Source organism: Phodopus roborovskii, unplaced genomic scaffold, assembly GCF_943737965.1.
Source record: "Phodopus roborovskii unplaced genomic scaffold, PHOROB, whole genome shotgun sequence".
Classification (NCBI taxonomy): domain Eukaryota; kingdom Metazoa; phylum Chordata; class Mammalia; order Rodentia; family Cricetidae; genus Phodopus; species Phodopus roborovskii.
Genome location: NW_026126549.1, coordinates 18,578,252 through 18,596,930, shown reverse-complemented (window position 1 = coordinate 18,596,930; position 18,679 = coordinate 18,578,252). Strand labels below are relative to the sequence as shown.

The 18,679-nt window shown below is 36.3% G+C and overlaps 1 protein-coding gene across 1 annotated transcript in view; it reads right to left on the bottom strand.

The window, feature by feature from the left end:
• Positions 1–18,679, bottom strand: part of Adamts19 (ADAM metallopeptidase with thrombospondin type 1 motif 19) — a 178,977-nt gene that overhangs the window by 126,805 nt on the left and 33,493 nt on the right. Inside the window, exons 3-6 of the mRNA XM_051201008.1 lie at positions 15,209–15,374; positions 6,109–6,278; positions 4,893–4,976; positions 4,025–4,182 (exon numbers count right to left, since the gene is read on the bottom strand). Coding sequence (XP_051056965.1) covers positions 4,025–4,182; positions 4,893–4,976; positions 6,109–6,278; positions 15,209–15,374 — 578 coding nt within the window. The remainder of the gene's footprint in view (positions 1–4,024; positions 4,183–4,892; positions 4,977–6,108; positions 6,279–15,208; positions 15,375–18,679) is intronic.

Genomic DNA, 18,679 nt, shown 5'->3' with positions numbered 1-18,679 from the left:
CTTTTGTTTTAATAATTTGAATAGTGATAGTTGAGGTTCTTCTTTGAAACTCTGATAGAAATCGTCTTCAAGTCCATCCAGACCCATACCTATAACTCTGTTCAAGATTCAAATCAAAGTGGATCAAAGATCTCCATGGGTCACCTGAAATTCTGAGACTGCTAGACATAAACACAGTAACCTACAAAAGGTAAGGACTTCCCGATTGTGACTCCACTCTCCCAGGACTAGGGATCACAGTGGACAGACAAGACCTCGAAGAAAACAATCAGTGAATTGCAGAGGGAGCCCCAAGATAATCTTACTCATGTTGAACAGGCGCTTTTACCTACTACATCTACAGCCCACATAAACGCGTGCTATGTGGTTCTTTTCCTTTATCACAAATAACTGATCTAGAAACTTTTTATTGACAAGGATAAAAATATTCCTTCAGGTATAAAATACCAGGGGTGTGTGTGTGTGTGTGTGTGTGTGTGTATTGCAGAAAATGAACCCCTTGAGCTCCCCAATCCTTGACAGTAACTGTCAATTCCTGCAATTATACTTATATAATCAATGTGGAAAGTTTGTTGTATGCTTTGAAGAAGAGGCCTCCCTATGCAGTCCAGGCTGAACTCTGACTCATGAGTTCAAGGGACTATTTCTTTTCAGTGCCACAGTAGTTAAGACCTCTGGTATGGACTGCCATGCCGTGAGACCACGGTAAGCAAATCCATAAGTAAGCACTGGATTAAAGAAAATCACTGCAGAGGTACAGCGAAAGTCCAAATGTCTGCACACACAGCTCATGCCACAGACTTTATGGCTTACATCTTTGCCACAGTATAATCCTTCCTCTATTCTTTAATAAAGCATCAATAGTAAGAAAATAGTAGTACTTATTTTAATTGTATATTTGCTATTGATCAAGCATAGTACCAGGTTCATTCCTTACATATTAATAACCAAGCTAGCTGAGGTTAAAATTTTGTCATGCTCTGGAACCTAATTTATTTTTTTCTGATATATATATTTTGTCATCATATGCTTTCCCTCACAATTTTAATCTAGCTTTAAATTTGAATTATTTCTTTTGGAATACTTTCTACATAGAATCTCAATATTCCCTTTTCTAGCTCTTAACCATTTTAACTCATATTATTTTCTTTTTACATTCCTATCAACTTCATGTTGAGAAAATAAACAAGAAAATATATAATTAGCAGGAAATAATGAATAATAATAGTCCACTGGTCTATGCTTTATTTCTAAGCAAATTAATATGAATTTTTACTGAGTAATTTAATAATCTACCTGATTATAAGGTCTGGTATTTATGACATAATAAAAAAGGAAAAGAATATCTACTTAATATTTTCAAATTGTCAAATACAATAACATCAAACTATCAGTATGTGCAATAGCATAGAATGGGTGTCAAGACATTCTTCAAAGCAAAAGCATCACATTAATTACAAATTCAGGAGGATAATTCTTTTTATATGAGGTTATAAGCCAGGTCAAAGTAATGTATGTAGATGCTGCCTGTCCTGAATGTATAGAAAACTGTAAAAGTGCAAGGGAACTCCTTTACTCATTAAGTAAACATTCCACTTCTAATACACTAGCTCTACATGTGCCAAGATTTATTCATCTGCTCATTAAAATGGCATATATTTCACATAAACTGTTCCAAGAGAGGTAATTATAAAAAAAAAAAAAAAAAAAAAAAAAAACTAGTGCATTCATTGCATCTTGTATCCTTGTATTGGGAAAAGAAAGAAGCCTGCATGGAAGAAACAACTACTGTAGTAATGGGGCCTGCAAGAAACACAAGGGAGTGGACAAAGTCCAGATCTTGATAATGATACCTACACCCATTTAAGAGCAATAAATACTTCCACTCATTTAGTCAAAAAGGTTAAGTGTGCTCCTGCGTCAGTTCACAATAAAATATGAAGATTCTGGTAATACTATGAAAAAATTTAAAATAGAAACAACTGAATTCTGAAAAATATGTGAGTCTACTGGGGTTATTCATGTGAAAGGGATGTAGATTCGATTCTAAGGAAAACAGGCATGACAAAAGAAAGATTAATAAAATGTGATGATCAAGAAGATATGATTTATGGTTTTATAAGTGCTAGTTTATGATCTTAAGATTTTTATTCATATGGATACATAAAAAATAGGTCCATTCACTCCTCAATAGATATTGGACTGTTTCTTATTAGCACAAATGTTCAGTAAGTTTTCAGCATTAAAACCTTGTCATATTTTTGGTTAAATATATAAAATCTAGAAGGCTAATATTATATGAATGGTTAACTGAAAAAAATCTTGTAGTCCAAAGCGGTTGGTTTAATGCTTCTTAGTATAGTTTATCTTCTTCAACTTATGCCTGTTCTTTGAGAGTTTTGTATAATATTATGTTTTGATCATATTCATCTCCACAGCTCTTTCCAGACTCACCTCGCTTCCCTGCCAAGTGTACTACACATTTTGTGACAGCAAGAGAAAGGAGAATAACAAAGCAAAGTTGTTGCTCAGAGTTGTACAAATCTATTTCCAGTCAGTAAATTTGGGATTTTAATTGCTATCCAGACATAGTTTGCATTTTATTTAAATGCATGTACCTGTCTTAGTCTCTGTTCTGTTGCTTGGAAGAGACACCATAGCCAAGGCAAATCTTATAAAGCATTTGGGGTTTTGTTTGCTTTTTGTGTTTGTTTTTTATTCATCACTATGGAGGATCTATCAAAAGCCTGAGATGATTCCCAAAGCCCTGTAAATAGGAGAACTCAGTCTCCACTTAACATCAAAACTGTGCTGGGTCAGAACAGATCCTCCTGGATTGTCATGCTGATGACACAGCCTTTCTGTGTTTCTTATGAGGAAAAGGTACCAAAATTGCTTCATGCTTGCAGCCTGACTTCATTTGATTATCACCATTGGTTGTAACACAGCAATAGCACTCTGGTGAACTGGGAGCAGTCTCAGTCTATACAGATGACAAGTACACATACTTCTCAGCACCATTTTATGCCTAGGGCTCTGTCCTCTGGTATTCTCAGAAACACCCTGCTGATCTACTGGATCCTAGATGCTCTATCAGCTGAGAAACTGCCCTCAGCCAGAGAGCTGGGTTAACTGTGGGGCTCCCTAGTACATTTTCCATCTTTTAGGGATTATACTCCAATGACTTCGAACTGTTGCCACCCACATTTTCACATGACTATTTAGTAAACAAGTCCAGTATCAGTTACATGCACTCACCTGGAACTGGAAGTCCATTCATGTCCTCTCATACAGTTTTCATGTACAAAAGGTTAACCGCTAGAATTGTTGAGTATGAGGAATAAGAAAATATCGTTGGTTCCAGACAATTCATATTATATTGCTGTCACTGATATGATAGGACCTCAGATTAAATCACTAGCACATAATGAACTTTTTGTCAGCTCTTGCTTGGAAGCAAAACAATGTCATTGACAATTGTTAATACAGAGAGCAGACACAGTACATATTGCTGTGTATTGTTCCATGTTTTCAAAGCTACAAGCTTACTCCTGCATTACAAATGTTTATGCTAAGTATGCTCACTTAGCATTTCAGTTAATTAGCTAGAGATACATCAGAAAACCTGTGCTCGGATGGACCCAGAAAACTATGAATCACACTGAATTCGACTTAAGAAGCTAACCCTTGTACAGGGATGGCTGAAAAACACAGTATATGCTTATATTACATCATTTCCACTGAAATTCTCCTTAGTTTTAACATATTCTCATCAATGCTATACCTTTGATATCAGCAGTTGTGAGCAGTTTTCTAGAGTTAACTGAAGAACATTTTGTCAGCAGAGTATCTATCTATTCAGCATCAAAGTTCCAAGAAATCAATGATAAATAAATGGCGGGAGAAGACTAAAATCTTTATGCCAAGAAATCCTGGAACAAGAGTGTTGTACCAAGGAATGGATATGATCAGCAGCAGAGATGCTGAATTAAGGATGCAGCTTAATTGGCTTTGGACGTTTTACCTTGTTATAAGGATAGCTGCATCCACCGAAGCAATGTCTTCTCCCCAACCTGTCGACATCTCTAAATGTATATCGTTCTTCCTGCCAAATTCTTCATACTGCCACTTACAAAAACTCTCCAGCATTTTCTCTCCGTGGTGCCCAATGTACAGATCTGCCTACAACAAAGGCCGCTTTCATTTTCCAATCAGACAATTCTCAGATATACCTAATTAATCAGTTCATTAATCCTAAGGCAACTTCCCAAATTACTAATGCAGACTGATGAATTTGACATTAATTAGAATATAGAAAGCAATTAGTCTTAACTTATCCTGACCTCACACAAAATACAACATTAAACAAAGTTGAAATTTGTGAAGATGTAATAATTATATAAACTTACCATAAAAAATCAAAGAGGCATAATGGAACATTTAAACATCAGATACTTTAGGCTTGGGAAATAGATTGTTCTGTAATTTATGAGACTTTTTTCTGAAGTAGTCTTTAATTAGTATTTTTTAATTAGCCAAAGTGATGCCAGAGACTTCTCTCCATTTGAGTTGCAAAACAGATAAGAAAACAACTTGAACACATATGTTTAAATAATAGAAGAAAGCTGTCTTTTAAAATAACTTAAAATTACATTTTGGAAAGTTAAGGTTTGTTGTTAGGATCCTTGGAAACTAAGAACATTCCATTTTTCAAATAAAATTGAGGGATTAACCCAAACCAAAGGCCGGTTTTATGTATACTTTAAGTGATTCAGTGGATATTTTTGGATTTTGAGTCAATAAAAGAATATCCCTCAAATTCTCTCCACTTTAAAGTTCCTGAACACAATTTCTCACCCACTTAATTGAATAAAAACTCCAAACTTTCTTACTGGTGTTTCATGGAGCAGAATAAGCTTTATCACACGGAGGTTGACCTGCACACCCAGACTCTTGTGTTGGAAAAGGTTAAAAACCTAAAAGCAAATAAAAATTAAAACTCATAAAATTAAATGAAAACATAGCAACTTTTGTTCAAGGCCAAACATGAAGAAAATTTGAACTTAGTATAAAAACAGTACCTTATTTTAAAAACTGGTAGGCAACACAATATTTTAAAGTGGTATACTATTTTTTTGTTTTTTCACTTAAAATTTATTTAATATGTATTACCAAACATATGGCTGACACAGCAAAGTTGTGGTTCTACTGCTCTTAGTATAGGGACAGGACTAAAGTCAGGCTGTCAGGCTGGCTCAGAAGAGTATGAGCTAGTAGAGTATGAGATGCAGATGAAGATGGGCAGAAGGGTCTATCTACAGTAAGGCAAACCATTGGGGGGGGGGGGGAGTAGAGGCCAAGAGGAAGAAAGATCTAATCAGTCCATAGTCTGTTTTCCCTTCTGTAAAATCCACTCTTCATTGGTACTTTCTGATTCTTCCTTGAAGAAAGTTTGTCCAGCAAAATATGTCAAAGGATAACGGTGGTGATAATCATCCCAAAAACACTAGGCACAAACTTCTTCTGCATGCCAGAATTTGGCAATCATGTTAGCTTCTAGGGATTCAGCCTGCTTAGATTTTACATAATATATATTAGGTTCAACTCAGAAAACTAAAAACATACTTGCTATTTAAAACTGCATGCACGCTTGAGTTAAGTGAGTTGACAAAATTTATCTTTATTTCTCCATATAATTATTTTATAACACTTGTGTTAGAACTATGCACATAAACAATGCTACAATATTGTTATACTATCAATAATGTCTTTGAAAGACAGAAAGTAAAGGACGAAACAGAGAACAGAAAGGGGAAAGGAAAAGAAAATTAACAGTTTTTTCCATTTCAAAATCAACAGCAAAGGTTTTTAAATAAAGCAAGGTCTGGAGACCTGATTGCTATTTCATTGGAGACTTATCAATTTGATGTGCCTAAGACACCAAAACACATTTCTACTCATATTTGTGAGAGAAAGGGATGAGTTAAATTTTAGAGAACTTGAAGCCCTGGCTTCAGTGCCCAGCACTACAAAACAAAGTACTTCTTTAGATTTGAATCTACATAAAGTTCTCTTGAAAACTTTTCATGTACCTTAAGGTTCACCTACCATATTTAAGATTGTCAGAATGAATCTCCTGGCTGCGTCTGCTCCATAGTAGGAAACCATTGCTGGATCTGCAACCACTACAGTCTCAATGTTGTATTCCTGGGGCAATTTGTATGAATACCGTTTTTCTCTTCTGTTCTCTGTTTTTTTAGACCTTGGTCTTCCTTTATCTGCAACAGAGAAGTGAATTTTTCAGTATATCTATTATAGTGGTAGTTCAGGATAGAAAGCAACGCCAAGCAAAGTCCTACAAGATGGAATCTTGGAGGATTTTGGAGTAGATGTGTACTTTTGTCCTCCAGTCCTCTTCAGTTTCCCCCCTGTAAAGTGAATTTTAGTGAAACCTTTCTGCTAGAGTCACTGATGGATTACGCATATAACAAAGAATCCAAATAAAATATAATAAACAGAAAATGTTAGTGACTTTTTTTTTTTTTTACCCTGATGACAAAAGAAAAGTTTGCTTGTCAAAAGTACCTAAAACTACTGCTGTGCACATCTTAGGCTCTGATTACTAAATCATCATGAAAGAGATGCAAGGCTCTGACTCCACCTCCCATTGTGTGTTTAAAAGTTAGACCTTACAATGATAACAATCCCTTAAATGTTCCTGAATTAAAGCAGCAATTGAGAAAATGATGTGTTTGACCATGAAATATTAATCAGTTCTGTTCGTGAAATAATGCCACCAACACAGTGAAAAGAATTCCCCAAAGTTGAAGAAGACATTGGCTATTTCCAGATTATGTAAATGAAAAAATATTCTAATTAATACAAGATAACAAAACTGAAACACAGACCATGGACTTGAACAGTTGTTGGTCATAAAAACAAAAACATAAACAAAACCACCACCAACAAAAACCTCTAAATCTCCAATTTATGTTCAAGAGAGGCTTCAACCAGGTTTGGCAACATGAAAACATAAAAGCGATTATAAATAAATCAAAGTCCCTATGATGAGTAAAATTAAAGGACATATAATATTGAACATTGACAGGACAACTGAACAGCCAAGTGTATGTGGTGCATATTCAGAACAGTTAAATTGTAACAGCCAGGAAAAATGATTGATTGAATTTGGGTGTTTATCTTCACACTTCCAAAGGTTATAGTGAAATAACAATCAACAATACAAAACATACGGGTGTCCAATTTTGGGATACGCACACTGAAAATCTGATTTATCATGGTCTTCTGACATGAAATTATATATATACAATGATCATTTCTCAAATACCTCCATCAGAATTGCACACAAAGTATGGGCACATTACTCAGAACTGCACTGTTCTTACTAGCTCACCTAAGCCATCAACAGTCTAATGGATTGAATTTTGGCCTAATTAGTTACTGAAAACCAGAGGAATAAAATGGGAAGAAAACAATTGCTGTAATATATATCTATAGATGGATCTCAAAACTCATGCTATCCTGTAACAAGAAGCCACTTACAAAAGAACGGGCAGTTTGAGGCCATGTGCAATCTGGCAAGGCCTGGAGTTGGACAGCAAGACCTTGACCATGGGCTAGGAGCTAACACAACTGGGATGTGTGTGTGGTACAGATACTTCCTTACTCGATTCAGTGGTGGCTCATGTGTAACACTGTATAACTACCTGTGTTCGAGTGCTGCTACAGTGATGTTTATGTTTTTTTAACAGCTTCATTGAGGTATACTGATGTGACATAAATAAGCAGCTTTTTACATGCATTATTTAATAAAGTTCAATTAATCCCAATGGTCATATAACAGTCTCCACAATCCACGGCTGAATCAGTTCTTGCTCCTGTAATAACGAATGCAAAACTCTATGCTGACATTGTTTTCACATGTCTTTTCCTTGTTAACCAGCATTTAGTTTTAATTTCTTAACCACAATTTGTAGAGTCTCTGGAAATGGGAAGAAAACTGTTTGGTTGAATGGGCGGAGTGGTATTCCCTGGATGTCTAACTTTGAGTTCAGGAGAGGTACTCTTACTTTTTCCATTCATTTAACTGGTTTATGGTAAACATTTGTACTCAACAGTAGGTGCCTTGCTTTCAGCTTGACTCTATGACTCCATCTTAGTGACCATCTCTAACATTTGCACATTCCAGGATTCATGTATATCTTGAATTATTTGACCTCCTAGGTGCCCTCTCTTATTACCTTCTACATAGGCAAATCAGCCCTGAGATCTAAGATGAAGCAGATGCCAAGTCAATAGCTAGTGAGCTCTCTGGTTTTAGGTATCTTCACGAGTACTGTTTTGCTTTTTTTTTTTTTTCCTTTCTTATAATAATAGAAATTTAAATATCTACTTAATAAAACAAATTTTACTTGAATATCACATAAAGTCAGTTCACTAAGTTAATGTACACAGGAAAATAAAAGCAAATGCCCTTTATGTACTGGAAGTGAGCACAGCAATGTCTAAAAAGGCAATGCAAAGTGGCAACAACAAGAGTGGGCATGTGCTACAGAATCCACGGGTAGGATTGGATTTTATGCAATCAAAACTGTGCAAGAAGTGAATGTCAAAGTCCCAAAGAATGGACAAGAATAGAAATTAAGTTAAATAGTGTTTCCCAGTCTAGGACACTTTATAAAACCCATGTAATGGTGACACTTAAAAATTAACCATGTGGTTGTTTCCAACTGTGGTGTAAATTATACCTATAATTATAGACCCAAATCTACTTTACAACAAGTATTAGCTGAGAAAAATCCTGCAAGTTTATTTATGAAGAGACTTAGCATGCTAGAATCAATACCTAATAAATGGGTCATGAAAAATTTCTCATACTTTTATCATCACTTTCCTTGAAAGGAAGTGAGAAACACCATGTGTTGTGGAACATTCATTCACTCCCGTGACGAGATGAATATGGGAATATCCAATAACTGAAATGGAGTGGAAACTCTGAACGTGTTTCCACATTTTCTATTTCTGTAAGATGTTACCCTTTCATTGATTTTAGGAAGGTAGATGTAGCAGAGATAACTAACTGCCTGTAGGTATCCACTCTGTCCCTAGCACTGCTCGCTTGGCTGGTTTGTAACTGTCCAACCAGAAGCATTGTGTAGTCTAAAGTTCAACTGTGTGACCATCCAGCTCAATGACCAAGGGTAGACCATGAGGAAAACTGGTGTGTGTGATTCCTAGATCATCTTTAAAACAAAATTACTTATCCTTCTTTCTCTCATTTCCATCCCAGTGTGCTAGAATTGATAAAGTGTGGTGAGGTTCAGGTATACATTACAGGGGATAACACGGTGGGGCTGGGATCATGGGAAACGGTAACCGGGAAAAAATATGGCGCCACTGGCTGATATCACAGGGATCATACTCCCTATCTTGCCCTGGCTCTCTGAAAATGTCTGAACTGTAACTTGTTGTGGATATAAACTGCTATCTTATTTGAACCACTATTATTTACTCTAGCAATTTAGAGCCTCCAAGAACTACTACGGAGTCTCTCACTATCCTCAAAAGGTGCCTCTTGTGAATTACTCCTTACTAACCTCCGTATCTATGTCACATTCTGCTCTCAAGTCTGTATGCATCATTACATAAAGACCTCCACCTGAGGACAAGAGGATACTGTTTCGCTTGCATATACTTGCCAAATTTTAAAGATAATCAGTGTATACAAAGATCTCCTTTCATGGCCTACAGGTAGCCTGTAAGGAATTTTAGGGATTTTGAACATTAAAGATGAATGTGAACAGATGGTTACTCAATTCCTTTTTAACCATTTGTCTCTGCATTAAACCAAGCATTCTAGTTTTCCTTAAGACTACAGCCTTTCAGGTAGTATTTTAAAGCATTATAATTTTGAGTAAACCCAGAACAGCTACACCATTCCTTTCTTCTCCTACTCATCTCCCCAGTAGCACTGTTTCTACCAATGCTGGCTCCTCACTGTCAGGGAGCTGTGTGCTATGGCTCTGATTTTGGTTTCAAAGGAGGCATCCTGATTATTGACTTTAAAGGGAAGCCACTCAGTCTTGTCAGTGTTTCCTCTCTGTTTTGCTTGATTTCCCTCTTGGACTCCTAGTCATAAAAGGCATCTAAATAGTGTATTTCTCAACCCTGTATTAAAAAGGTTAACAATTACCATAAAATATAGTTATTTAAATGTTTAAAGGCTTCCAGAAACTTTCTATAATTGACAGTAAATCAATTTCAACTGAAAACAAAACAAAACAAAAAACCATGTAATTAGTGTTAAGATCAAACTGATAGCATAAGAAATGAAATGGGTATTGTACTATTAAAATTTATAAAGGATTTTTACACCATTTGTAAACAGAAAGTTAAAATAAGAATTTGATTTTTACCACGAATAAAATGTAATCTTTAATGATAGCTTCAACTTTTCATTTTCTAAGACAAACATCTGAATAGGATCTAGTAACACCTGGAAGTCGGGACAGAATTTTTAACTAAGTTGAACCCACCAATTTGACTTCTATCGTCCTCATAAAATAAGTGAAATTATAGATAAAAAAGAAAACATGGCCTTCCCGGAGAATGTCTATATACCAGGAGATAATGTAGAAGACACTCAGAGAAGACAGTGACTGACATTAAGTGGGGACTGAACAGAGCAAAGAGGGCTTCTTCCCTGTGTGGACAGGTAGATAGAACATTTACTTTCCTTGACAGTAAGAGCCAATATGCCAGCTTCCACTGCTCTTTTGGTAAGTTGCATTTACATAGACTATCTGGAACATTCTGTTTCTTAACAATTCAGCTCCATAACAGAGTCTCTCTTACAACCTAGTCACTGTGTGCGGAAGCCATGCAAAATGAAACATTCTTTTTATCTTGTTCCTTCCTTTGATGTTGTCACCGTCTACAACTCTGCTTAGCTCATTACTCATTTCTTAAATCTTCAGATCCTTCTCTGGACATATGCATATTGCCACATAGACAACTGCTTCTTCACACTTCCCATTAGAGAAGGAATTTGATAATAGGCGGGAAAATGTGTGTCCCCTTTTCACCTGCCAACACTGACAATCATCATAGCAGTGCTGGGTGGAGTATAGGAGATGCTTCAATAGTGGCCTGGTTGAGTCAACTCTAGGAATAGAGATGATCTCTTTATCCAGCTCAGACTTGGATTTTCAGTCCCATAAATGTCCAGTGTTTCTTACAGAGTCCTAGGCACAATAATAAGTTTACTCTCCAGTGTTGAGCAATATAAATTAATGATGTCAGTCTGGAGATGGCTCAGCAGTTAAGAGCACTGACTACCCTTCCAAAGAACCTGGGTTCCATTCCTAGCACTCACATGGCAACTCACAACTGTCTGTAACTCCAGTTCCAGGGGATCTGGCAACCTCATACAGACCCACAATGTAGACAAAGCACCAATGCACATAAAATGAAATAAATCTTTAAAATTAAATTAATTGACAGTGTCACTTGAAGAGCACAAGAGTGCCATCATTATCCAGTGCACAGCTACTTTTCCAGGACTGGATATCATCAAGTACAGACATTTGGCTCCAACCCCCTTGGCTGATGCTTTCTCAAGCCTTTACACTTTCCTGGATTTTGTTTCTTCTGCCCAAAATGTTCTTGCTCCATTAACATCTCAAAAAAAAAAAAATCCTGTGCATACGTTTTTCATTTTCCTATGTAACCACATTTAATGAAGAGGAGAGCACTGAGGTTCAGGTATCCTGTTCCCAACTTGCATGCTGCAAATGGACCTTTAGAGAGCTGAGTTCCCCAAGTTCACATACTTAAGAGTGTAATGCGGTGGTGTGAACATAGGCAGTCTGACCTCACAGATCATTGTCTTAGCTTGTACACAGCATTCCTGTTGCCCAGCTCGGCACTCTAAGGAATGTTATGAACTGAGATTCTCATCACACTTACCATTGTACAATATAATTTTTGACTTACTTTTAAAACAATGTGTTATTCTCCACTTAGAAATAGGAATTTTGTCAGTTAGCCCTACAACATTGTGAGCTGACTGGTGGTTACAGAGTCAATATAGATGACAGATTTAAAACTATAAATCTCACTGATTACTAATTGGTGAGTGATTAAAGATAGATTTCAAATCTGGTGCCGCTGACTTTAAACTCTTCCATCCTCTCTTTTCTACTATATTTTAATATGCAAGCTGCCAAAGGGGAAAAGCAATCAATATGCTGGTCCAGCTGTGACATCTAGGGCCCAAACAACAACCATCCTAGCAAGACATCCACAAGGGTACAAAAGTGACATTTATTTCTTGGAAGTAACCTGCAACTATCGAATTTAACTTAAAGAACACTTAATAGGATAGACTGTATTTCTAGTACTATGAGCCAACTACTCATGACTTATAAGCCATGGAATCCTGAGGAGAACCTACTGCTGCCAGTTTCCAAAGCCAGTATACTTCCTAACTGCATTCCAAATGGTCCCTATGCCCACAGGAAAGGGGAAAGGGTAGTTCTCAACCTTCATCACAGCTTCTTCGTGCACGAGATTGTGACCATTACAGAAAGTCCCACTTGGTCAAAAATGCAGAGATCAACTGAGCCCAGCTGCAACTGACACATCTACAACACAATCCCTTAGGGTAATGTACTTAGGGTACATTACAAACCAAGTGAGTAAAAGGTTATAAGAGCCAGAGGCCCCAGGATGCCTGCTATAAGGTATTGTTGCGTGTGTACTTGCACACTTGAGTGTGTGTATGTGTATGAATATGTATGTGTATATCAAAAAACTATACCAATTAATGAAATCTCAATAATAAGATATACTAAATAAGACCTGTATAATAATGACAACACACACAGGACATGACAATGTGGATAGGAAAATCTCACAAAGTCTAACCCCTAAATAAAGAGATACATACTAATGAATACCAAAATAAAGAGAGAAATCTATATTCTCCATGGATAAAACCCTGATGTATGTATGTATGTATGTATGTATGTATGTATGTATGTATGTATATGAGCAAACTAAATATACTCTGCATGATGATTTATATATGCACAGTGTATATATAAATATGTGTGTATGTGTGTGTACAAATAATAATTAAAGAGAATAGGTCATGAAGTTGAAGGGAGATACAGGAAGAGTTGGAACGGGAGAGATATGTAGAAATTATATAAACATTGTTCATATATGAAATTCTCAAAAAAAGAATTAATTTAAAAAGGAATCCAAAATGTCATCCTAAGAGTAGGAAAGTTTCTGTGAAAAAGTAATTCCTATACTCAAGGCAAAGACAAGTAGTCTACCTAGGATAGTTACACGGTGGAAAAAAGCAAGACAAAAACCAAGCTGAAACAAAATTTCAAATTCTATTTTGTAAGACAATCTTGAAGCAAACCTAAGTCACATTATTGTGTTAATGTGTAGGCCCAAAGTACAAAGAAAAAAGTGACAGTGAATAAATGAGTGAAAGAAAATAAATACATTTCACATGTGGCTAATTTTAAAATACTTTCCAAAGACAGAGCTCCCCGATAGAGGTAAGCTCAACAAATCATCTGACTGCTGACAGCTTCCTGCCCTTGCATGCAAGTATTTTATCCAAATAAGTCAATATATTATGCATATTTATGTAATGTATATCAGAAACACTGTGAATAATGTTTGCCAAATATGAATCACGCATTTACGCTTTATTAACCTATTAACACAAGGACTCTCCGAGTGTGTGCCTCAGTGAACCATGGCCCACAAAGCCTCCACTATGCCTTTAGATAACATGGGTAGTTAAAGGTGGGAGCTCATCAGGACACAGAAGGTACACATTGCAGATTTTCAGGGTAACTACACAGAGCAAAAGTCTTACATGGAGTACGTCCATGTTATCATTATTGTTTTTAGTTTCAAATAACAAATATGTTCTTCTTTTGTCCATAATGCTCTAACTTTCATTCTGCTCTGTATCTCATTTGAAATAAAAATTTATAAAATAGGAAACAGGCCTTATCTTACATAACATGGTCTTTTCTGGTAAATTGCATCAGATATTAAAAGGATCTCACCTATATGGAAAGAGTTTCCACAAAAGAAAGTAGAATTTATGATTAATATTTAAAAAATACATCCTAAAAAAATGTATCATAAGTTTTCTCTAAACTGAAACCCCTAGAGAGTTGTGGTCTCTGCAAATATTACTTACTGTCACACTTCATAAACCTGGCCTCAAATAACACAGTCAATTTTAGAATTTACGTCCTATATATCAATTACATTAATACTTAAATGCAAACACACAAGTCTAACTTTAAACTCATTACATTGAAAATCCTTCTAAAATTCATCCTTTTTCACATTATAGTAAAAAGTATTTCTTTAGTGATTACTCACTGAAATGGATGCATTAAATATCTAAAGCACCGGTCTTAGAGGAAGATTTTACTCTGATGTTGATCATGGCATCTTCCTATTCTTGCAGGTATCATAGATTTCTGTGTAGACATCACAGGAAAGTAAACAATAGAGCCACGTTATTATTCCTGGGAATTGGTAGATTGAACATAATGGGAACTCAATGGCTGAAATGTTTGTGTGCTTCTAAAAGGTTCTATAATCTGGTACAGAGTATGAATTAAACATATATGTTTTTATTTTCCTTCCTGTTCTGGTGCTGATCTTCCAAGATGACATTTAAATGTTTAAAAGAACACAGAGGATGCTTCTAGTCAGAGAAAAGCAAAATCTATACAGTTCTCCTGGAGGTGGACTAAGTAAGGCTTGGCGCTCACAGTATTCATTCACAGTAAGTCTAGAACTCTGTCAGTCATTTCTATCCCAGTGCAGTGCAAAGCACCACCTAAGAAAGACTTCCCAGGTCAAGAGCAAGACAGAGAGAGGTCACATGCTGACCTTGAAGAATGTTTGAATTTCCATCTTTTGATATTAAACTACAGTGCCTCATAAAAACACTAAACAATACACCTAACATGGACATATCTAATTAAACAGATGAGAATATCAAGTGAATCAAGAGGTCGAGGAAACGGAGGGTGAGTGCACACCGGGAGAAGGGGATGTGGAAAGATGGAGACAGAATGCTTCAAAGAACTCACTCCGCAGCATACATTGAGTTAATCTTTTCAGGAAGGGTTACCTGAAATGACACCGCAGTGATGGTTGTGAAGAGTTGACTTCTCCCTGCCTTTGCCCTCTGTGGACCTTTTCTGCCTGTATAAACGGTGTGGGTGACCTAGGATGGCCATTGTGTCGTTGAATGGCTCAATGAATATGAAGTCCTCGTTGAGTTGTATAAAGCCCATCTGGAACACATAATGCGGAAAGATACATAAGACATACTGTTCAGAAATTACTTTTCAGACTCCACACCCACGTACTGTTTTCCTTAACAAATGTGCATACAAACTCCCCGCAAAGCTTTTTTTGCAGCCCCACTAGTAAGGAGGCACCTTCTCATAGTATGACTTCATCTTGACACACTGACTGCACTAGCATAAACCCCACTTAGTTAGACTGAGCCTGTGTGGGTGGGAGGCAAGACGCCAGCAACAGATGCACAGTAAAAATTCTGGAATGTTAAAGGCTGACTTTGGGAGACCCATGGGGTCACTAACATGAACAACATGTCCAGCAACAGAGAAGCAGCTTTTAATTGCAGGCACCACACAGTCCAACTTCTTGACAGCCTATTTAGTGAAGTAATTCATGTAAAATATCAAGGCAAATGATGAGGCACAGCATTGAAATTAATACATGAAATGCCTTAAACTTTCCACTAAACACTTTAGAAACTTTTCAGAATGAAGCTGAACATTGATTGAAGAGTCTCACTCAAGCCCAAACTTCATGTCACAGAGTTTTATATTTATCTAATTGGGCATGCAAATTCAAAAACTGCAAACCAAGGTTATGATCAATAAAAATAATCAGTTTGCATTTTTGTTGTGTTGAGGCTAAGCCTAGGCACTTGCATTTTTCTTCTTAAAATATAAACTGTGTCATAACTAGGGAAACACTCCACAGAAAACTGTCAGAAGTTCTTTTCAATATTTAATAATTAACTATATAATCCAATCTATAAATAACATAGATTTAGCTATGTTAACATCTTAGTGGGCATTTTTATAGAAATATTTTCTTGAAACTTGAATTATCCAACCCAAAGTTCTATTTATATACTGTTGTTAACTCAGCTTCATGCTAACCACATGAAATGTATGGATAATTTTAATTTAGTGTGCACAAAAAGTAGCATAATAATTTCTTCAGTAATAGTAAACTTTCAAAACTGGAGACTAATAAAAGCTACATTTTCTCTGAAAAAAATGTATTTTCCTTAGATGAACATAGGGGATTTTTTTTTAAATACCACATGTATTGTTTTATACTTTTAAGTTTTATTCCTTTTATCCCTAATAGAAAAATACCAACTACATACACAATGAAACTAGGTGGTGTTGAAATATAAACTGATCCACGCTATAGAGCTGTGAAAATGCTACCCTTGTGTCATCTATTAGTATAGCATCCTTATTTAACCATCCTTACAACTAGTAATGACACTGCAGCTGATGAATTCATCATGATGTGACGACATCTCATGCAAACATGCCAAGTTAACTCAAATTCTAAATTCATAATCTAATGTACTCACAACAGGTTCTAAACTCCTGAATTAGTAAGAGTGAACCTTAAAATATTAATCAATGTAGTATCCTACAAAGTTTAATGCGCCCTAGAACAGATTTTGGAATTTCATTTTGGAATACCATAACTTATTAATAGCAATGCGGCTATAAGGATGCTACTGTGAATTAACACAAAAACGACAGGGGTTGTTTGGAAACACAGCTTAAATTCTTATCCTGGGGTCTGCTACTGATTAAGTACTCTATACTTGTTCGCTGATATGTTTATTCCAATAATTATGGCAAACTTATTGAGTGCACCCTAACATCAAAGTTCATGTTTCTCTATTAACACACTAAGTATAACTTGAAATGTATATTTTGTGGTTACATTTGTTTGGTTAAGAATTAGAAACTATAATATAGGTTCTCTGGGACATTAGGATTTTATCTATAGACTTAAAAAAAAAAAAAAAACCAAGAAGGCCAGTTTTAAAAGGGAAAATGTAAGAATAATTATAAAGGGTGACTCATTTGTGCAATGCTTACCCACAATCTGAGCACTGCATGCCATCCCTAGCTCCCTCTGAGGCACATTTAACAGCAATTGACAGACCTTTCCATCAGAAACCAGAAACCTATATCATGACACACAAGTGCTGCGGCTTTGTTCTGTATTATTCAAGATACTGGTGTAGATGACTAACCTTAGGGTTTCTGTGTTCTCACAGAGAGGTCTTTTTTTTCTATTAGCAAAATAGACTGCTTTATCTAAACTGTGTTTTACAAGCTGTGAAAAACTATAAACCCCTTTTAACCTCCCTGCACAAATGCCCCAGTGTTCAACAGATTTCACTTTACTGTCAACTCAGAAGGAAACAAAAGCTCATGTGAAATAATGGCACCACGTGGCACTCACTCCATGATTATCACCTCTGTACTTCTCAAAGTTATTCTGAAATATTGTATGATCACATCAGATAATACATTTACGATTTTCGGTTGTTTCCATCTCTATTTCTGTTGTGATGTATATTTGTCACTAATCATTTTACTTTACAATTTAGCAAGAATTTCAGGGGACTGAGGCTTTTACTCAATAAGGTGCTTGCCTCACAAGCACAAGTACCTGGGTTTGAACCACAGAACCCATGTAAAAGGTGCAGACTGGTGATGTGTACTTGGGAAGACAGAGATAGGCAGATCCTTGGGGCTCACTGGCTGTCCAGCCCTCCTTAACTGATCAGTTCCAGACCACTGAGAAATGCAATCTCAAAAATAAAATAAAATAATTAGCAGGGACTAGGCAGATGACTTGGATAAAATTCTTGATCTTCAGACATGAAGTACCTGTGGCTGGATTCTGCAGAATCTACATAAATGGCCAGGGTTGTAGCACTTTCCTGGAGAACTGTCATTAAGAGTTTAGCATTAGGAAGGAGGTGAAGGGTCCTTGGAGTTGGCTAGTCAGTTAGTTCTGTGGGATCTATAAGCCCCAGGTTCAGATCTACCTCAGAAGATAAGGGAGAGAGCAATAAATAAGGGTATCTGATGCTGAACCCCAGGCTACTTTCAAACACACACACACACACACACACACACACGTACAAACACGCATACACATGTACACACAGACATATATTCACCTATACCCACATGTACACAAAGGGGATGTCTTGGAGGATATCTTCTGGCCTCTACACATATGTACACATATATACACAGCACTTCTACAAATGGACCCTACATATACATGCACACAGCACACCCAAAATTAATAAGGTTTTCAAAAGAATTTCAGTATGTTTCAGTTTAGAATTGCTTATGTGAAAATAAGCTGTTATTTTTTGTTTTCTGGTACTTTTAAGCTGTCACAAATATTATTGTCCTTTTAGATACACAAATACTGCTACCAGCAACCCACAGACCTGTTCTTATTGCATCCAGAACACTGACTTGGTCAGTGATTGTTGCTGTTT